The sequence below is a fragment of the Corvus cornix genome, chromosome 3 (assembly GCF_000738735.6).
Source record: "Corvus cornix cornix isolate S_Up_H32 chromosome 3, ASM73873v5, whole genome shotgun sequence".
NCBI lineage: Eukaryota > Metazoa > Chordata > Aves > Passeriformes > Corvidae > Corvus > Corvus cornix.
Window position 1 is genome coordinate 111,864,362 of NC_047056.1, and position 21,227 is coordinate 111,885,588.

The window sequence follows — 21,227 nt, forward strand, 5'->3', positions numbered from 1 at the left end:
CCCCGCCTGAGCCCGCCCGGCTCCGCTCGGCCCCGGCACCGACCCCGCCCCGACCCGCACCGGGACCGGCACCGGCACAGGGACCCGGCCCCGCCCCGACCCGCACCGGGACCGGCACCGGCACCGCCCCGACCCGCACTGGGACCGGCACCGGCACTGGCACCGCCCCGACCCGCACTGGGACCGGCACCGGCACCGCCCCGACCCGCACCAGCACCGGCACCGGCACCGCCCCGACCCGCACCGGCACCGGCACCGGCACCGGCACCGCCCCGACCCGCACCGGGACCGGCACCGGCACCGGCACTGGCACCGCCCCGACCCGCACTGGGACCGGCACCGGCACCGCCACGGCCCGCACCGGCACGGGCACCGGCACCGGCACCGCCCCGACCGCACCAGCACCGGCACCGGCACCGGCACTGGCACCGCCCCGACCCGCACCAGCACCGGCACCGACCCCGCCCGCACCGTGACCCGGCCACGGAGCCGGACCCAAACCGGGACCAGCACCCGACCCCGCCCCGGAGCTGGACCCGGATCTGGGCACGGACACGGCCCTGGACCCGGATCAGGACCCGGCACTGGCACGGACCTGGACCCAGCCCCAGTACTGGCACCAGACCTCACCACAGCCCTGGACACGGACCCGGCACTGGCACAGCCGCGGCACCGGTCCAAGAGCCGGGACCTGGACCCAGCACGGGACGGAAAGCTCAGATGCGGACCCAGACCGAGAGCCGAGACCTGGCACCCTCTACGGACACGGACCCTGCCCTGGACCAAGTCCCAGCGCCGGGCTTGGATCCAGCTCCTGTCCCCGCTTGGCACAGCCCTGGACCCAGCACCGAACCAGGACCCAGGACCTGGCCCAGCACCAGACAGAGAACCCGGCTCCAGTCTGGGCTCCTGCTTTGCCCCATGCACACCTTGGCACTCCATGGCGGGTGGAGGCACCCCCTGGCCTCAGCACCCACCTCACATCTGCACCGCAGTACTGTGCACATCTGGACACCCACCCACGCTTGAACCCACCTATTGTGCGTGTGTGGATGCCCACCTGCACCTGCACCCACCGACTGTTTGTGTGCAGACAGCCTCCCACCTCTGCACCCACCTCTGCCCCCACCTGCCATGCACATCTGGGCTCCCACCCACATCTGGACCCACCTCTCCATGCATTCAGCACCCACCTGTGTCCCCGCACCCACCCCCTTGTGCACACCCTGACACCTTGCTCTGCAACCCAAAGTCCCAGTGCTGAATCCCAAATCTCCCTCATTAACCACGGAAAGGCCTGAGGCATGAGGTGCCTTCCATATCCCACCCCCTTCTCAAATCCACACCCCAGCTCTGCCTGGGCTGTAGCAGTGGGGACAATCCAAACAGGTCTGCAGGGCAGAACAGTGGAACATTTGCTGTTATTTATTGAAGTCAATCCCTAAAATCCTCCCCAAAGCTCCTCAGGGAGCTCCAAGGACATTAGGGGAGTGGGCAGGGCCCTTTGGTGGCTTTGCTTAGGAAAATCAAGCTATAAACAGTGTTTTGATTTGAAAGATCTCCCTTCAAGCAAAACAAGCACTGGATCCTTTTGCTTCCAGGGTCTTGTTCAGCTCCTCCAAACATCTCTGGATCCCCACGGATCCCTCACAGATCCGTCTTGTGTCCAGTGAGGATGGATTCACAGGAGGGGGAAAACACCACTCCAGCACATTTGAGGGAACTTGAGCCATCTCAAACCTGGTGCTGAGAGCACAAAGCATTTTCCTCCAGCCAAATCCAGCCCGGGAAGCAGAGTCCCTGGGTCCTCATTAAGCACTCGGTCCTATTAGGCAAGTCCTGATTAGCTGGGCTTACCCTCTGCTCCCCCCCTCCGTGGTATTGTTTAGCCTTGGAGCCATGGGCACAGAGCTGCAGCCTGGGCCCTGCCTTTTACAGGAACACTGAAGGCACCAGAAAGGGATTTGCAGCAAACCAAATTTAATTAAAGGGGGAAAAAATATCCAAAGTTCCAGCTCGGAAAAAACAAACAAATAACAACAGCCCCAGGGCAAATAATTCTGTTTTCTGTAATGTCCAAGTATTGTGTTTCAATGTTGTTGGAAGTGAAAAGATGTTTGTTTTTTTCTGGGGAAATCTTTCTTGAGCTAGTTTTGGGGTGGGGTGGGGGGTGTTACATCATCTTGGAGCTGGAGGGAATGTTTTTCATCCAGCCCAAAACCTGGCACCCAGGGACAGTACTCAGAAACTGGGCTGCTGGAAGGTGAGATTGCAGCAGGGCCGGGGCAGGGCTGCTGCCACCCTCGAGCCCTGTTGGTACAACTCCATCCTGCTTTATTTCACCTTGAAAGAGGGACGAGAGTGACCCATTAAAAATAACAAGCCGAGGGGACGGCGCCAGCGGTCAGGACAGCCACATTCCCACATTCCCAAACCCAGGCAGTCACCTGGGTATTGTTTCATTTCTTAGGGACATAGCCTTTGTTCCTGCCTGTTTGCTCCTTTTTCCAGATCACCAGAGAGTGGCACGGCCAGTTCTCCTGGGGAGCCGTGGGTCACTCCCTGCATTGTCAAAATTCATGCTCGGTTCCTGCTCCTGTGTTTCCCTGGAGAGCTCCTCTCACCTGTAGCATTGAGCTCTCCTGGGCTGGGGCATGACCCTCCACCTCTCTAAAGGGAGGGAGAGGGTTTCCTTAAGAAACAAAATGGAAAAGAAAAGGTTCACAGGAGGCAAATGAGCAGAAATTTTCTATTCTAGAGCAGGCAAAAGCACTGGACAATCTGTCTGAGTGTAGTGGGATGGAGATATCCCCTTGCTCCAGCCCTTCTGTGGGTGGCTGAAGCCCAAACGTTGGTGATGAGCACCCCCAAAAGCTGGGCAGATCCTGGTCTAGCTCAGGATAACATTCCTCATCCAAAAAAAGCTTTATGGGAGATGCTGCAGAAGGAGCAGAGGGTCTGGCCGGGTCTCCTCAAGCATTTGGGGCATTTGGAAGATACACCAGCAGGTTCCCTGGAGGAGTTGGGCCATTGCCCCTCTGCCAGCTGCAGTTTTCCATCCTGGGATTGGACTGGCCCAGGCCTCCACGTTGCTCCACACAGAGCAGTGACCTGGAATTTGTGGGATTTCTGCACTCCATGGGTTGATGTGAGGACAGACCAGAGTGGGGAGTGACCAGATCACCCACCTGGGCACAGCTCCAGGGAAACAGTGCCAAAATCAGGACTCAGCACCATGGTGGGGACAGCTGGAGCCAGTTCTACCAAACCGCCAGGGTCCCATCCTGCATCCAGTGTGATCTGGGGCATCTCCCCTCACACACACACCTTTGGACCTGAAGGCACCATGGAATATTTACACGTGGATGACTCTTCCTGAATACCAGCTTGGCAAGACCCTGCCAGTGATTTTCAAACATTCCCCATTGCCCGGTGACGCCTGGGAAGTAAAACGAGATGCCACAGCCAGGGTCTCATTCCTCTGGGCACTCTCTGTGCACTCCACCTCCAGTATCCCAGAGCTCCCATTTCATTCCCACTGGCTCCTAGTGCAATGCCACAGCAGCATCAGTCCTGTATGTCCCTCTCCTCTCCAGTCCCCATCCCTGGAGGGATTTAAAAGTCGTGTGGATGTGGCACGTGGGGACATGGGTCAGTGGTGGCCTTGGCAGTGCTGGGGGATGGTTGGACTCGATGAGCTTAAAGGGCTTTTCTAACCTAAATGGTTCTGTGATTCCGTAACACAGGCACTGGATGTGCACCGCAGGGTCTGGACCTTGAGCAGCATCTCCCTCTGGTGGCAAAGGAACAAGGAATTTTGGGGAGAAACTCCTCCCCGGCGTGATTTTGCCGGTCTGGCAGCATTGGGAAAAATCTGAATGTGCACCAGGTCATTGGGCATCTTCAGTTTCACCCCCCAAAAGTTGGGAAGGGTGGGGAGGGGTTTCTGGAGCTGTGATGTGCTGCTGGAGTCCTCCTCCTTCAAACAGGGCTTTAGAATTCACCAAAGAGCAGGTTTAGACTGGATGTTGGGAAGAAATCCTTCCTTGTGAGGGCGGGGAGACCCTGGCACAGGTTGCCCAGAGAAGCTGTGGCTGCCCCTGGATCCCTGGAAGTGTCCAAGGCCAGGCTGGACGGGGCTTGGAGCAGCCTGGGATAGTGGAAGATGTCCCTGCCCATGGCAGGGGGCTGGAATGAGATGAGCTTTAAGGCCCCTTCCTGCCCAACCCATTCTGTGACTCTCTGATTAAATATGGATTATTTCTACAGGTGGAGGCCTGTGGCTCAGGGCTGGGGCTGTACCAGCACGCAGGACTTGGACCCTGGGTGCAGCAGGGCTCTCACAAAGGCTGGAAGCCTTTCAGGACAGACAATCCATATTATCCACATTGCTCCCAAGGAGAAGGTGAAGGGGAGCACAGCTCTCCAGTGACCAACTCTCATCGTCAGGGAGCAAAGCCATGGGAACACAGCCCTCACACAAACACCCTCTCCCTACCCCAGCCCTCATCCCCACTCTGTCCCCAGATTCCCCCCTTCTTTTTTGCCACTCCTTGACTTCCCCAGGATTTCCACAACCGCCTCCTCTGAGGTCAGAGGTGTCAGCTCATGGTGCACCTCTGCATTGTGGGTGTGCTTTGAGAAATCAAAGCCCTTGTTTACACCTGACTCCTGCGCACAAAAGTATTCTTTACTTTCTCAAAATTGTCTGCTTCTTTTCTGACTGGCCTGTGGGACAGTTTCATGCTGGCTGAATCTTTTTTAAACACCCAACCTTAGCCTTCCCTGACACATTTTCATGCCATTCCCTCCTGTTGCCCACGTCCCTTCTTCACCCTCCCGCTGGAAATCCCGACTGGGAATCCTGGGGCTGCAGGAGCCAAGAGTGGGAAGGGAGACCCATCCACACCTATGTGCACCCCAACATGAGACACAGACACAGCAAAGGCTGGTTTAGGTTTTTTTTGAAGCATAATTATATATTATCAAAAGTAGAAAACCAAGCGAGATAAAAATTCCTGTAATGGCCCGGCAGCGCTGCTGCCTTCTGTGTGATCCACACAGTGAGAAGGGCTCTGGAAAAGCCACTGGAACTGCTCCTGCCTGCAGAGCACACCCACAGCATGGGGGGCTAGGGTTCAGTTGGAGACAGGGAGCCTTCATCACCCTGGAATGCGGCTTCACTCCACATCCAGCACCACGTGGGTTTTCAAGGAAACATCTGGCAGGGTCAGCCCTGAGCAGTGAATGCATCGTGGAAGCTTTTTTTAATAATTCATCACATGCCTGTGTTCTTCCTGCTGCCTTTCCAGCCCTGTGGCACCACCAGAGTCCTGCCTACAGTGGGACAACAGCTGCAGAGCACAGCCAGATGTGCTCCAGCTGGCACACGTGAGCTTGGTGGTGAATCCAGCTGCTCACACCTCAATTAACATGTCAAGCCATGTCCTGCATGTCCTGGGCACCAACCTGTGTCCTGGGCACAAATCCATGCCCAGCCAGCCTGGTGGGAAGCACTGACTATTTCTGGGACCACGGTACTGATGGTTTTAGTTCCTGAGATAAATAAACCCTGCCTGCACTGGGGATTTCACGGTGGCAGGAGAACTGGTTTGCGATTTGGCCTGAGGCTAAGTTTAGGGGGAAGCATCTAGGCAGATGTGGATCATAACCTGGTAACCTGGTCTAGTGGAAGGAGTCCCTGCCTGTGGCAGGGGTTGGAACTGGATGAGCTTTAAGGTCCCTTCCAACCCAAATAATTCTGGGATCCTGTAATCTGCAGCTGGAAGGGGACAAGGAGGAGGCTGGAGAGGAAAGGCCACTTGAGGAAGCAGGACAGTGGGCAAGCAGCAGGACATGGCTTTTGGCTGTAATTCCAGGTCCTGAGGTTCTGGTCTGCCGCATGAAGAGGATCTGCAATCCTATGAGACCCCCAAAAATGGATTTGGAAAAGGTCTCAAGATAAACCTGGTGGGGAAAAACAAATCAAGCAATGTTGAGCCTTACTTGAGGCCTTACTCTGCCTGGAAGGAAGGACACCTGGAAGTAAAACTCACCATTTTTCTGGTTTAGGCACTTAATTGTTCTGAGAAAACTGCTTTGGCCAGCAGTGCAGCCCCTGGAGACAGCAACCAGATCTCCACACTGGGACAGGCCAGCAGCCTGTGCAGGCACTGGTTAAAGGACACACTTCAAGTCGTCGTCACAAATACACCAAAGGCAGAAGGCTCCGGCTGCCTGGCAGGACTGTGACATAAATAAGCTCAAAAAATAACCAGCCCTGGATTTTTATGGCTTTTTAAGGCTTTTGAAGTTCTTCAAAACTGCAAGGAGATGTACTGAGAAGGAAGGTGATGTCCCAGTGATGGAGGAGCACATCAGCCCTGTGGCAGGGGCACTGTGGGGACAGTCTTCGTCCCACCACCTCCTGCCATACCCTATTGACGAGACAGTCACCCCAAAGCTGACCCAAAGTGACAGTGCAGCCATTTACAGGGTCACCCTGGCAACCCAGACAGGTCTGTCCCCTCTCCCAGCTCCCCCAGTCCTCGCTGGGGGCATTTAGGGCCAGCCTTGGGAGTGGAGGTGAAGCACGGTGACCTCAGCTTGCTCCTCACGACAGTCCCCTGCAGGCCACAGGGGTGGGTGTCCCAAAGGTGATGGCACCCCACAAGGGCTCCCTCTGTCCCTGTGGGCTCTGATCCCTCTCTGGGGGGACCTGCCACCCCACAGCTGCCTGTGTTGCCAAGGGAAGAGCTTCTCTGCAGACACTTGTGGGCACAGGCGCCCAGGATTGGGCTGATGCTGGCCATCCCAAAGGATAAATCCCCTCCTCCTCCTCCTTCTCCTTTTCCCAGGCAGCCTGGGGCAGGCTGGGCTTCGCTGTCCCTTTGCACCAGGGCTGTGCTCGTGGCTGTGGCCATCCCTGTCCCAGGCGAGGCGATGCCTCCTGCGCTTGCACTGAAATACACAGAGGAGCTCTCGGTTGAATCCGGGGAGAAGCCACCAGGATGGGATGTGGATGGGGGAAAAGCAGGCTCCTGCCCTGCTCCACCCTCCTGTGCCATTCCCACAGCACCAGCGCTGGGTTTGATGCCTCCCCCATTCCCCACTGCCAGCCCAGAGGGAGGGATGTCCCTCATGGGGAGGGAAAAGTTTGCCCCAGGCTCAACACCAGGGGGTTTCCCCATTGTCCATCCTCCGGGAAAAGCCTCTCCCACGCCACCATCTCCGAAAGCTGCGTTGATCACGGACAGATCTCCTGTCTTCAAGGCCAGCTTCACCAGCAGCCAGTGGTGATGGTCTGTCCAGCTGTCCTCCAAACACCCTTTGGACTGCAGGAGCGATGAGCTGGTCTCATTTTTGGGGTCTGTCTTGGTCTCTTCCCCTGCCAAGGACTCTTCATCTCCCAAAGTCCCTGAACTCTGCCCAGCTTGGGAGCTCTCTCCAGACACCTCCTCATCCCCAGCTGTTGCAGCACTGCAGGTTGTCTCCAGGAATCCCTGCCAGATCTCCGTGGACTTGGGATGAAGCAGGCTGTAGTAAATCACCAGAGCTGTGGCACCTGGAGAGGAGTAGAAAGGTGTCAGTGATGAGTCCCAGCAGCATTTTGGTCAGGTGTGAAGAGGCCAGAACTTGCTGCACCTCCAGATCAACAAGACCTTTGCAAAGACGCTGCTGAGCATCAGGTGTCTGAGCAGCACATCTTTTGAGCATTTATAGGGATGCAAGAATCCCACTTGAGCAGCTTTTGGGAAAGGAAGTGCACAATCAGGCCCAAATTTAATCTGGATTAATTTGCAGACTGAGAGTTGCCCAGCAGGGAGATGAGTGATGCAGGAAACCTTCCATGTCACAGCATCCCCATCCTCTGGCCTTTCAACCAGCAGGTTTTTAAGACACCTTCCTACTTATATCCTAAACACATCCAAGACCAGAGGAATTGCTCCTTTTCCATCCCATTTCTTTAACACAGTTGATCTGAGGGTCTGGGAAGTTGCACAAAGCCCACCCGACTTCCCTCTGCCCCATCCCACTGGGAAAATATGATCCTGCTTGGCACAAAGATGCTCCAAGGGCTGGAGCCCCTCTGCTCTGGAGACAGGCTGAGAGTTGGGGGTGTTCACCTGGAGAAGAGAAGGATCCAGGGAGATCTCAGAGCCCCTTCCAGTGCCTAAAGGGGCTCCAGGAGAGCTGGAGAGGGACTTGGGACAAGGGTCTGGATGCTCATTTCCTCAAACTACTCTCAAAATGTGCAATCCAGGCTCTGAAATCAATGTTCTTACCTATTACAGACCCTGACATGACAGCCCCAGTCACAGTCAGGCTGTTCCTCAGCTCTGCCTGCAGGAACCGGGTGCCTAACAGCAGCAGGAGCGTGTTCTCCATCAGCATTATCTGCAGGGCAGGGGGAAGAGAGTCATCACTTATTTCCTTCTGATGGCTTTAGATCTGCCTCTGACAACAGAAAATACCCAGTTTATAGATTTTCATAGATTCTTAGAACCACGGAATGGTTTGGGTTGGAAGGGACCTTGAAGATCATCTCATTCCACCCCCTGCCATGGGCAGGGACACCTTCCACTATCCCAGGTTGCTCCGAGCCCATCCAACCTGGCCTTGAACACCTCCCCTGTTACATTTTGCACCTAATTTATCACTTTAAACATAGAACTTGTTGAACTGAACTTTCTGCAAGGTTTTCACCTTTTTTTTACCACTGACATTGTAAGGCTGCCTCTAAGGAATCAAAGGCAGCTCAGAAGGGCACATCAGCCTTGGTGAGCACATGGCTTTGTCAGGACACAGTAAAACGCTGGATTTTTAGCAAGTGGTGATATGAGAGATGAAAATGGAGAGTCTGAAGCTGCTGCTTGTCCCCAGAAGCTGCATCCATGTGCAATACAAAATATCCCAGGTACTCACTGCATAAAACACGGCCACCCTGGTCTTGGAGGGGCCAGGCCGGACATTGATGTAGCAGAAGATGTACACAGCTCCCAGCAGGCAGTTGAAGAGCCTCCAGCGGCACGGCTGGGCCACGATATCCGTCTGCTGGGCGACCAGCCAGAAGGACATGAGCAGCCAGTGGACACCTGCAGGGAGAAGGTGATGCCTTTTCCTGTTCTTAAAATCAAGAGTCAAACACAGTTAGAAGGGAAAAAGGGATTTTACCTTGGTATTTATTTTAAGGATCCTTAGGTGCACTACGCCCAGGTCGAATGCACCTTAATGCACACCACAATGCCCACCCCCAAAAGATCTGGTATAACATTACAGGCCTTACTAATTAGCATATCTATCAAAGATTCCCCAATGAGAGGCTCAAATGAGCCCCCCTCCCCAAGGAGCCTTCCCCTGGATGGTTCTATCTCAGTTTACAGAATATGTTCTGGAGAGGACCTTGGGGTCTGGGCACATTGATCCCTAACTATGAAGCCTCTAAGATGTTGAGTGTCCTAGCTTGACAAACAAGTCCAAGAATGTAGGCAAAAAGCACTAAGAGTACAGAAGTTATAAAAAGGTATAAAAAGGGTATAAAAGAAAAGGCAAAAAATCATCATGGCATCAAAGGGACTGAATTTGCAAAGCCATTCTTGGGGGATGCTGCCAACAGCCGCAGCACCAGGAGCACGGCAGGGCTGATGTCGGGGTGAAATGTGGAGAACGGGATCTCAGGTCTTACCTGCCACAGCGAAAACCCAGAAGGAATAGAGCCTGGCAAAGAGCACCAGGGCCAGGACCCGGGTGCCCAGCATCCCTGTCCTCCAGAGCAGCAGGCACAGGATGACGGCGGCCGGCGGGCTCAGGTGTCCAGGCCTCAGCAGGCAGGTGAAATGGCTGTAGGAGACCAAAGCCCAGGCCAGGGACAGCAGGGACAGCCCTGCACTGACACCTGTAGGGGACAGGGGCAGTCAGGGCTCTGATGGAGGCCCAGATGCATGGCAGGGCCAATTCTCTGTGTTAAGGAGGTGTTGGTAGCACAGCATCCCCATAAAAGCCAGACACCCCTTGATCCTGGCAAGTGAATCACGCAAAGGCCTTAAAGGCCATCCTGTCCAACCCCCTGCAATGAGCAGGGACACCTTCCACCAGACCAGGTTGCTCCGAGCCCTGTCCAACCTGACTTCAATGTTACCAGGGATGAAACTGGAGTATTTCAACTAAATCCTGCTAATTCTGGTCTCTGTGTGCTTGGCATCTCCCTGTGGATACCCTCTGAGTGCTCTCTCCATGGGCAGAGCTCTGCAGCCCCAGGGCAGCTCCATCCCAATCGCTGCCATCGGACCAGAGATGGACAATGAACGAGTGTGACCTTGCACATGTCATGACTCGGCACCCAACATCCCTCTTTGCACACCTGAAAGTTCACCTTTGGGGCAAAGCAGCCACCTCTGCATTCAGCCACAGCAGATCTTTCAGCCACACTTGTCCCTGCTGCTCCACATCGAGGCTTCCCAGTCCCTTTGCCGCACGTTCCTCCATCCAGAGGACACACACATCCCTCACCCAAACGCATCGCCCCTCCCCAGCATGAACCATCCTCCTGGGAACTCACCAGGGATGAAGCCTGCTGGGTCCACAGCCACCACAACATAGGCCTGGAGCAGGAGGTGAGGCAGGGTCTGCAGCAGGGCCTCCAGGAGCCGCAGGACACAAACGTCCCCGAGCTGAGCCAGCACCTCCCCGGCACCGCCGCCTGTCTCCACCCGCAGAACATCCCAGAACCTGCAAGAGTCACCATCACAAGCTGCCCACCCTGCTTTGGGGAAGTTTGGGGCTGCAGCCAGGTTGTGGAGGCGGGGTGGATCATGGGGAGCATCTCTCACCGCTTCCAGAGGCCCAGCTGCAGGAGGTGGAGCGCCAGGAGCCAGCAGCCAGGTGAGTGTCCGTCTGCCCGGAACCAGAGGATGCTGAGGAGCTGGGCAGCGTAGCCGGGCACCAGGCAGGCGATGGTCAGCCCGAACCAGCCCAGCTGCCCACGGACAAGGTAGTGGATGATGGCACAGAGCCCTGGAGAAAGGCAGAGAGGCGGCGCTGAGGGATGACACAGCCACAACCCCCAGCAACTGAGAGGTGCCATTCACAACCAGAGAATCCCAGACTGGTTTGGGTCAGAAGGGACCTTAAAGCTTATCTCATTCCACTCCCTGCCATGGGCAGAGGGACACCTTCCACTATCCCAGGTTGCTCCAAGCCTCATCCAACCTGGCCTTGGACACATCCAGGGATGAGGCAGCCACAGCTTCTCTGGGCAACCTGTGCCAGGGTCTCCCCACCCTCACGGGGAAGGATTTCCCCCTAATATCCAATCTAAACCAACCCTCTGTCAGTTTGAAGCCATTCCCGCCAGAACTCCATCTCCCAGCCCGCCCAGGGGGTTCGCAGCCCTTGTCCTTATCTCCAGCTCCAAGCCTGCTCCCGGTGGCTTTGTCAGCTGTGGCACAGCCGCCGCCACCGAGGGGCCGGGCCCCAAGAAGGGCTCTGATAAAAAAGCTCGGGCTCCAAAATAAACAAATAAATAAATAAATAAGTGGGGGAGGGGGGAGGGAGGAGGAATCTATTTTTCGTATTAAAAATCCAAGAGGACGGCTGGGCCCTCGGGGCCCAGAACGCCCGCGCCCACCGGGACACCGCGGGCAGAACCGCGCATCTCCCCAAGCGCGGGGGCGCAGGGGTGACCCCCCTCCTCCCGGCTCCCGGGGGTGACCCGAATCCCCCGGGATGGCCGCAGAGGGGTCACTGCCAGCATCCTATCCGCCTTCCCCCCTCCTCCGCGGCAGCGCAGCCCCCCGCGTCCCCGCGCATCCTGCGCGCTCACTCACGGGCGCCGCTCTCCGCCGCCAGCAGCGCCAGGCTGAGCCTGGGGACGGCCCCGCGCATCCTGGGAGCAGGACAGGGAGGAGGAGGAGGAGGGAGGAAGGGGAGGAGAAGGGGAAGGAGGAGGAGGAGGAGGAGGAGGAGGAGGAGGAGGAGGAGAAGGAGGAGGAGGAAAGAGCCGCCGCGGCCGGTCCTGCTCCGCCCGCCCCTCCCCGGCCTCCCCGGCCTCCCCGGGCACCTCCCCAGTGTCCCCTCCCCGGGCAGTGTGACATCACGGTGCTTGCGTCACCCTCGGGGGCTTGGGGACACAGAGACCGACGGGGCTTCACCAGCCCGAGACCCCTGGAGCTACTGTGCGCTGCCACAAGCCCGTCCCGCTATCCCCCAAATTGTCGTGCACCGGCACAAGCCCGCTCCGGCGTCCCCCGGGTTCTTGTGCGGTGGGCACGAGCCCATCCTGATGTGCCCCGGGTTCTTCAGAACTGGCACAAGCCCACCCCACTGTTCCCCGGGTTCTTGTGCACTGGCACAAGCCCACCCTCGTGTCCCCCAAGTTGTTGTGCGCTGGGACGAGCCCACCCCGATGTCCCCCGTGGGACGGCCGTGATGTCCCTGTGCCGCAGGGATGAGCACTAGGTGGCAGCTGGGACATGCCGTGCACAGAGCCATAAATTAATCCCGTTCCTTTCCCGCCCTACCACAGAGATGAGGCCGTTGTGAAATGGGATCCCGAGCGTCGGAGGTTGCAGGGGACCTCTTGTGTGCATTTGCTTTTTATCCCGAATTCCAGCCCTGCAGCCTCCATGCCTGATGGTTTTTAGAAAATAAATCCCCAGCAGGTCGCTACAGGAAAAGCCACGAAGAGGGGTTTAATTAAGTCAAAATATCACTGATGGTTTTGGTGGTTTTCACAAAATGCTACAGGAAGCTCCCAAAACTTTGTACATCAGCTGAGCTGTTGGATGTACCTGTGTTCAGGGGCTTACATATATTTATTGTTGGTTTTTTAAATTTTATTGAGGTTTTTTTGCAACTGGCAAGAAAGCCCAGGCTCTGCTGTGTAACAGGCGCCACCAAACTGCTCAGAAATGTCCTTGCCTGGTTGTCCCTACTCGTGGGAGCATCCCCAGGCTCTCTGTCAGTCTCCAGCACTGCTTTTCACCAGGAACTTGGCATCTTTGCAGCCTCAACTCCGTCTGGTTGGGTTTGGGGGCCCTTTGGGTGTAAAGGACAACCTGCTTTCCCTCCTGTCCCACTGCCATGCCCGTATTTGTGTTTCATTAATTAATGATGTTGAACTCCTGGGCCCAGCTCCAGCGAAGCATTTTAATAAAGTCAGGGGTGTAATTAGGGCTCTGGAGCCAAGGGAAGCTCAGCCTTGGCTGCCTCTGTCCTCCACAGCAGCAAATACACGTGGCCCATTCCTAGAAAATCCAATTTTTAGCATACAAAGCACAACTCAGCCTCTAATGGGCACCAAAGCCCCTTCCAGAGCTGAGAGTGGGAAGTAGAAGAACCATTTTTGCAAATTCAGCAGTGAGAAAGCTGCCAGGGTCCATGCAGGCACAGTGTGACCCTTCTTGTCACCCACAGGAGATGTGTGAACCTCATCACCTCATCCCCTCCTGTCCCCCAGCACCGTCATTCCCACCCTGAGGTGTCTCAGCTGTCTTTCCTCAGTCTCTTCTCCTGTGTTCCGAGCCAGGAATAAATCCTGTGCCATCATCACCCTGGAACTACACCAGGCAGAGAAGGAGAAAGCCAGAAGGCCTTCCAGAAGAAATTCCCAGAGCTAGCCACCCTCCCCAGTTTCTCTGCCAGCTTCCAGTTGCTCTGGCTGCCTGCCAGCCACCGGTTTGGCTGCACTTTTCTCTGCTGGATTTCAGCACCCAGGAGCCTCTTTTACTAAGAAACTCCTCAGGTCTCCAACAAAGCTACATCCTGGAGAAGAGAAGGCTCTGGGAACACCTCAGAGCCCCTTCCAGTGCCTAAAGGGGCTCCAGGAGAGCTGGAGAGGGACTTGGGACAAGGCATGGAGGGACAGGACACAGGGAATGGCTTCCCACTGCCAGAGGGCAGGGATAGATGGGATATTGGCAAGGAATTGTTGGCTGTGAGGGTGGTGAGGCCCTGGCCCAGGGTGCCTAGAGAAGCTGTGGCTGCCCCTGGATCCCTGGAAGCATCCAAGGCCAGGTTGGACAGGGCTTGGAGGAATCTGATCTGGTGGAAAGTGTCCCTTCCCATGGCTCCAGCCCTTGGAGCATCTCCACGGCCTCCTCTGGACTCTCTCCAGCAGCTCCAAGGCTTTCTTGTGTTGGAGACGCCCAGATCTGGGCTCAGTGCTCCAGGTGAGCTGCCCACAGGTGACATCACACAGACCCAGCTGTCCATCACAGTGCTGAGCCCCTTTCCAGCCCAGATGTTTGGCTGCACATCTGTCAGCAAACACCTCACAACACCTCAGGGAAGGGTTTCAGCAACAGCCCCGCCCTGATGGACCCGAGGACCAGAGCACATCTTCTGCAGGTCCTTCCCTTGCCTGAGGTGATGCAGCAGAGCAGCTCTGACAGGTGATTGTGGATAATGCCAGGAGATGCAGAGATTATATTTTTCCTCTGTAAAATGTACATTTTTCTTGCTGTACAATGGCGATTCTCAGAACAGCTGGTCCTGGCACCCACCAGAGCATTTGCCTTCCCGGATTAGGTGCAAAGGACCCAGTTCCAAAGCTGTTTGTGGGAGCTGCTCTGTAAAAGTGACCACAGCACAATTATATTTAACCACGTTGTGGGACCTAATACTTTCAACATGTGAGTATTTAACCTCAAAAAAAGCAAAAATGAGGAAAGAAAAGCACCCAAAGGAGCAGCCCAGAGAGACAAGAAGCCTCCGGGCAGCCTGAAAGATGCTGAAAAGGCTGTGCTCGAAACCTCAGTGAAATAGTTGCTTTGACTGGGAGAGAAAACAAAGACATCTAAGAAAAATCCCCGCAGGGCATGAAGGGCGAGCCCAGGGAGGCTCTTGCAGGGGATGAGCTCAGCCGTGCTCCAGCAGCTGCCAGAGAACGGCAGCTCCCATGGAACGGGGCCGGCCGGATTCAAGTAGCAAAGAGGGATAAAAAGACGGTGAAGACCCCTTTGCAACCGGAATTTATAGAAATGTCTGTAAATGAGTGGAAAGCAGGGAGCCGTTGGAGGAATCCTTGGTGAGAAAGGAGGATGCTTAAGAGTGCTGTGCTCAGAGAACTCTTCTGTCCCTAGCAAGAGAGTAAAGATTATAATAAAACCAAAATTGCTGGGCATGGGCTGTAAAAATTTCCACGAATAGATATGGCATAAAATATCTTACGTGCCAGGCAGGTAACCCAGTAATGAAAATGATTTGGTGCAGAAATTTGAAAAAAAACAAACCACTTTTTCCTTTTTTATTCATAACACTTAGGGTTTTCCTCTCTCACTTTTTTCCCTACCATTTCCTAGTGCAGATCTTTTCCACGTTCTTGATTGTGCCTTCCAACAGCAGCAATGATGTAGAAATAATCACAGCTCACTAACCCTCTTCCTAAATTTCCAAGGAAGAACTACCTTCCTGTTTAACGTAGGTTTGGTGGGTTTGATTTTAACATCATTCCAGCTGAAGGGGGTTTTTTTTGGCTATGGTGATACATTGTTCATGTTTGTAAGGAAATATAAAACCTCTGAAACTAGATGGAAACAGACCTTGAGTGAGCTGCTGTGCCCAAAGGGTTGCTCAGAGGGAGGTGGCCCAAGGTGGTTTTTCTCATCTCAACACATTTCCTGAGGCGATGCTGCAATGGTTTGAAAGCCAAACTTCGGTTCCTCTTAGGAGGACGACAGCAAAGAGGATTCATTGGGCGTCCCCAGAGCTCCCCAAAACCTCACTGGCCACCAGAAGGCTGTGGAGGTCAAACATCCCTCACCACCCTCCAGAAACAGCACAAACCCACGCTCTGCTCCTTCATCCGGGAGGTTGACACAGATCCTGGGACTGTTCCAGCCTAGAGCCTCCTCCTACCTGGTAATGACCAAAATATGCTCATTATTCAGCCCCTCTTAAAAGGTTTTGTCCTTCTTAAATGGGCTGGAGACTTCATATCTTTCATGTTTATCTGCATTTTGGTTTATAGCCTTAACTGTGCAGTGACTCCAGTCTGACACGAGCCAGTTCTGGAGGTGTCAAATGTTGATAAGGGAGAAGAGCTTTCATTGGCTGCAGGAAATGCAGATACTCAAAAAATTTATCCTGGAAATCATGTAATTCTTGAGCTGAAGAAAAAGCAACAGCTTCTAAGCAGGAATAAGGAGAAGTTGGATTTTGATTTAATTGCGAAGGAACTTTGTCTGCTCTCTTTTTATTAGACAAACTTGAGAACACTCATGGGTTTGTTTTACATAAATCTAGCAAAAATTGTCTCATTTTCCTTTCTGAATTAACAGCTTTAACTTCCATAAGGCAAATCAAATTTATTGCAATGCATTGCAAAGTATTGAGAAATCAAGGATAAATACCTGGTTACTTGATGCATTACTTACAAGGGGGTTTAAAATTGAAATTTTTGCATGGGAGTTTTATTCCTGTGCCATGATCCTATGTGTGCTCCAGGAAAACCTTGGGACAATAGACATTATCATGACAAAAATGTGTAATAACTTCTTTTAGGTAACTGCCAGGTCTTGAAGAACATTTCTCCATGTCCCTTCTGGGACTGGAGGGACAAACCTCTAACCAATGTCCTGGTCTCCTTTCTCTGCAGTGACCTGAGTTCCCAGCCCACTGTCTGCCATGAAAATCCTTCCTTTTCTCCTTGTTTTCCTTTTGGTGGCATTCCACGGAGCTGCAGGTAAGATGTAAATGAAGGTGAGGGACCAAAGAGAAGATGTTGGTGTCTTGCAAAGGTCTCCTGTCCCCTTTGGAATGTGGCCAAGCTGCCTCCTGCAAAGAATCCTCACACAAATCATTCAAAACTTGTTGGCAGATTACAGATGAAATTAGCAGACAAATACTCCAAGTATCACTTTGAAAGCATGAGGGGCAACCCCAAAATTACCATTCAGCACCAACATTTTCCCTGTTAAACCCTGCAGGATTGTCCTTAAATCACTTTCCCTCTGAGTCACACAACAAACAAATTAAATCATAATCAAATATTGTTAAAGCACACAGAAAAAATAAAAAGGAATCTGGTCCCATGTTCTTCAACTATCCTTTGCTTTAGGAGCTGGGACATGGGGTAGAAAGGCACAAAATCATGAGTTAAGGCTTAAATGCTACTGGCAGCATCTCCTTGGTGGAGAAACCTGTTCAGCCATAAGGGGTGGTGTAGGCTGTGCCTGTTGGGGGGCTGCAGATGCGTCTGGAACCCCAAACCAACTCTATTGTCCAGAAAAAGGGATTGTATTTTAATATCAGCCCTGAAAATGGCATGGCTACGTTTGCAGGGCACTCTGTGCACAAACAAGGGCTGGTGGAGTTCTGATCTCTGTGGGAACAGGGTGGAAAGCATCCTCTGGGGAAGTAAGGATGGGAAAAGACTGTGATGAATTGCAGAAGAGTAGAAATGTGGGAGAAGTGTCACATATATCCCTGGAGAGATTTAAAATATGTGTGGATATGACACTTGGGGACATGGGTTAGTGGTGGACTTGGGAGTGCTGGGTTAACAATTGGACTTGATGATCTTAAAGGTCTTTCCCAACCTAAATGAGTTTGTGATTCTATGATTCTGTGTGGTTGTCTGATCTTATTCTTGCCTGTGCCCCTGCTTATGGCACTTCCCAGAGGCAGTTCACTGGGCAGAGTTCCTCTGGTCTGTTTTATGTCCTTATTTAACACACAGTGCATGTTTGGGCTGTTTTCAGTAGGATCTTCTGGGTATGTTAAAGCAAGAAATTTATCTGTATCTGGGAAAAAAGTGTTTCTGAGAGCTCAGAGTGCTCACAGTCACCTCTGCAGTGCCCCACAGACAGATAGTTTGAGACCAGGAGTGTTTTATTCACCCTTCCAAGAACTCCTTTATTTCTCCCTGGGATTTTCTGGGTGTGCATGTATCACTCCACTCACATGCTGGGAATCCAGCACACCAGGGATGTGCAGGATGCACTGTGCATATGTAATATCCATTATCTCTCTGCTGGAACGAGCTCCCCGTCTCTGAATACGCTGAGCTTAGCGTTGTTCCATGGATGAGCTGGAAACTGGAATTAATTGGTTCATGTGCACTCAGTCAGGTGCATCCAGAACACATCAGCTGCCAGGATACATCTTTATTAATTGACCAAGCAGGGCCAGGAAACCTCCTGCCTAATTGCTAGTCTGCTCCCTGGGGTTGTTTTGATCCTTGACAATTAGCACTTCCACGGATAAAAGCTGTTCTGGGAATAGCACAGAAGGCAGTTTGAACGCGGGTATCCTATTTTAGCAGGGAATTCAGTTTAGCCACGTAGGTAACAGCAATTCCAGGCTGTTCAGAACCAGAGGGTAATGCCTGGTGTGCAGGGTTTGGTGGCATGGAAGTGTTGTTCTGCAGGGATTGATTAACTTATCCATGTCTGGGAGCCATCCCTGCGGACTTCTGGACACCAGGACCTGTTTGAGACATGGGTGAAATGTATAAGGAGGGAAACAGCCAAATCTATACAACCATGGAATCAGGGAATGGTTTGGGTTGGAAAGGACCTTAAGGATCATCTCGTTTCATCCTCCTGCCATGGGCAGGGACACCTTCCACTAGCTCAGGTTGATCCAAGCCCCGTCCAACCTGGCCTTGGACACTTCCAGGGATAGGACAGCCACAGCTTCTCTGGCCAACCTGTGCCAGGGCCTCCCCACCTCCAAAATAAAGAAATTTCTTCCTAAAACCTAATCTAAATATCTCCTCTTTTAGTTTAAAACCATTCCCCTCTGTCCTATCACTGTCTGTTTACATTAAAAGTCTCTTACCCTCTTTTTTATATAAATGGGACGCTCCCAGATGAGCTGGTGCATCTCTCCTGAACTTCGACCTACAAGGTTTTAAGAGCTGCTAAGTGCCCACTTACTGTTTTCTATCAGCTCTCTGATGCTCGTCCCTAAAATCTGGGTTCCTAAGGGAGTCCTGGGCTTGGAGACACATCAGAAGAAGGAATTAAAGCATTTGCTTGGTTGTTCCACCCACAGACCTCCTCCTCTGAGGAGGAACTGTCATGACTTTGTCAGCTCACAGGGATTAAGCAAAATGCAAATCCCTGCCAGAAATAAAATGTCTCCCATTTTTGTTTATTTGTTGGTTTATTTGTTCTTTTTTAAGGTAGAAGCTTGGCAAGACCCAGGAGACCTTACATGGAGTGTGGATATCGTGGGACTTTCTGCCACAGGGGGAAATGCCCTCGTGGCAACGATTACTTGGGGTCATGTCGTTTTGGGTATAATTGCTGCAGATGGTAAGTTTAGGATTTATCTGGGGCAAAGACGACTTCCCAAATTATCATTTGAATCCCAAGTAGCAGGATTTTTCTCAAAATCATAATTCTGGAAACCCTGGAATATTCTTTCCTCTGTGCAGGTTGTAGTGTGGCTGATGGCGGATAATCTCCGGGAATGATCACTCTTGACACTGTTGGATTCAAGGAGTTGTTGGACCAGCCACCAAGGATTTGCCATTCTCTTTTCAATAAAAGCAAGATCTTGGGAGGTTGCATGGCTGCCCTGTGTGGTGTTGTCATTCATTTTCAATAGTAGTTCATTTCTCAAGTCTTATTTCCACTTAGAATTTTAAACAAGAATTCTGAAATCAATCTAAACTTGCCAGGAATGTGTAGTTCACTAAAATATTTTCCCCTCCTGGGCTGCTGATTGAGAGAGTGCTGGCAAGTTCTTCACACATGCCTGCTAGGGAATTCTCTGTTGTGACTATAACTGGGATCAGTCACCATTTCCACTGGGAGCACAAAAGTCTTCTCCAGTGTGATGCTTCACAGCACCTCTGCTCTGAAAACTTGGGGCTCCCATCTCCTCAGAGCTTTCAGACCAGGGAACAGCATTTTATTTTATTATAGGAACTAAAGGCGCACTGAACAGGACAAATTGGTAATTTGAAGTGCGATTTTACCCTTGGTTTTTCTGTCTGATGTAAATTTGGAGTGAATCTGCAAAATTTGTATCAGCTGCAGTAGCAAATCAGGAGGTCAGGGTTAGACCTGTGACATTGCTTGAGGCAATTATAGAAACGTGCGAGGGGCCAATTCCTCGGTGACTTTGATCACTTCTCTTCTAAGAGATTTACCCTGTCCTGCCCTGGACCACAACAGAAACCTCAGAAGGTGCAGCTCCTGTCTCTGCAGCTGTTCCTGCACAGTCAGGAGCATCCTTGTGCTGACATGGAATCCTTGGTGCCCAGAGAAGCTGTGGCTGCCCCTTTCCTGGAAGTGTCCAAGGCCAGGTTGGATGGGGCTTGGAGCAACCTGGGATAGTGGAAGTTGTGGGGTTGATTGAGATGACCGTTAAGGTCCCTTCCAACGCAAACCATTCTGGGATTCTGTGAAGGGAGGAGCAGTAATGGTTGACTTTTTAAGGGAAGCAACCAACCCAAGTGCAAAGGACTGACTCAAAGCCCTGAGCTCCCCATTTGTTGCAGAGCATCTGCCCACCCCTCACAGAACCACAGAATCACAGAATGTTTAGGGTTGGAAGGCACCTCTGGAGACCACCCAGTCCAACCCCCCTGCCAAGGCAGGGTCACCTGGAGCAGGTGATACAGGGACACATACAGGTGGGTTTGGAATGTCTCCAGACAGGGAACTCCACGGACTCCCTGGGCAGATGTTCCAGTGCTCTGACACCCTCAACATAAAGAATTTCTTCCTCATGTTGAGGTGGAACTTCTTGTGTTTTATTTTGTGACCATTGCTCCTCATCCTGTGGCTGGGCACTACAGAACAGTCTGTCACCATCCTCTGACACCCCTTGGAGATATTTATATGGATTGTTGAGACCCCCTCTCAGTATTCTCCAGACTGAACAGGCCCAGCTCCTGCAGTCTCTGGGCCTGCTCAAAGCAGAGGTTTCTGCAAATGGCTCTGCCACCATTGAAACCACAGCCTTGGGCAGGGCAGGAAGCTGGGCCAACAGCCTCCTCCCAGGGATCTCCCTGGAGGGAAACCTGAGGAAGTTGCCAAGTGGAGCCAAACCAGCAATTTACAGTTGATGTCCTAAGGAGGTTTTGCACAATCCACAGTAGGTGAGTGTTTCACAAACGGGAATGGCACAAGAATTTTGCTCAAAGAGTGAGGACTTTGCAGGGAGGGTTTAGCCCTTGTAATATTAGGTTAATCTGTCTGTGGCCAGCATCACTCAGAATCCAGTCTCATCATGCTTTTAGCTCACCACCACAAATATCTGTCCTTGCCTTT

The 21,227-nt window shown here is 52.9% G+C and overlaps 2 protein-coding genes across 3 annotated transcripts; one reads left to right on the plus strand and one right to left on the minus strand.

Moving 5' to 3' along the window:
* Positions 1 to 4,947: 4,947 nt before the first annotated feature.
* XKR5 (XK related 5) lies at positions 4,948 to 11,929 on the minus strand. Of its 2 annotated transcripts, XR_005604299.1 has the most exons (8): positions 11,826 to 11,929; positions 10,830 to 11,013; positions 10,559 to 10,728; positions 9,686 to 9,895; positions 8,926 to 9,095; positions 8,286 to 8,397; positions 6,057 to 7,564; positions 4,948 to 5,967 (listed from the first exon to the last, which is right to left on the minus strand). XR_005604299.1 is itself a non-coding variant. In XM_039569942.1 (7 exons), exons 1-7 carry the CDS (start codon positions 11,881 to 11,883, stop codon positions 6,498 to 6,500), a joined length of 1,971 nt encoding a protein of 656 aa, XP_039425876.1. In that variant the 5' UTR covers positions 11,884 to 11,929; the 3' UTR covers positions 4,948 to 6,497. The 2 variants fall into 2 exon arrangements, 1 of the variants encoding a protein (XP_039425876.1); XM_039569942.1 differs by having other exon boundaries at positions 4,948 to 7,564.
* A 3,806-nt stretch (positions 11,930 to 15,735) lies between these two features.
* LOC120411584 (gallinacin-4-like) lies at positions 15,736 to 19,263 on the plus strand. Its single transcript, XM_039567905.1, has 3 exons — positions 15,736 to 15,858; positions 16,595 to 16,681; positions 19,127 to 19,263. The coding sequence occupies exons 2-3, from the start codon at positions 16,624 to 16,626 to the stop codon at positions 19,261 to 19,263; spliced, it is 195 nt and encodes a 64-aa protein (XP_039423839.1). The 5' UTR covers positions 15,736 to 15,858; positions 16,595 to 16,623.
* The last annotated feature ends 1,964 nt before the right edge of the window (positions 19,264 to 21,227 follow it).

Excerpts from the sequence above, each read along its gene's own strand:
- XKR5 (XM_039569942.1), bottom strand. The coding sequence starts at position 11,883 with ATGCGCGGGGCCGTCCCCAGGCTCAGCCTGGCGCTGCTGGCGGCGGAG. Across the intron at positions 11,014-11,825 it reads GGCGGCGGAGAGCGGCGCCC|GGCTCTGTGCCATCATCCAC; the intron begins GTGAGTGAGCGC and ends GCCTTTCTCCAG. Across the intron at positions 7,565-8,285 it reads CATGTCAGGGTCTGTAATAG|GTGCCACAGCTCTGGTGATT; the intron begins GTAAGAACATTG and ends ACTCCTCTCCAG.
- LOC120411584 (XM_039567905.1), top strand. The coding sequence starts at position 16,624 with ATGAAAATCCTTCCTTTTCTCCTTGTTTTCCTTTTGGTGGCATTCCAC. Across the intron at positions 16,682-19,126 it reads GGCATTCCACGGAGCTGCAG|GTAGAAGCTTGGCAAGACCC; the intron begins GTAAGATGTAAA and ends TTCTTTTTTAAG.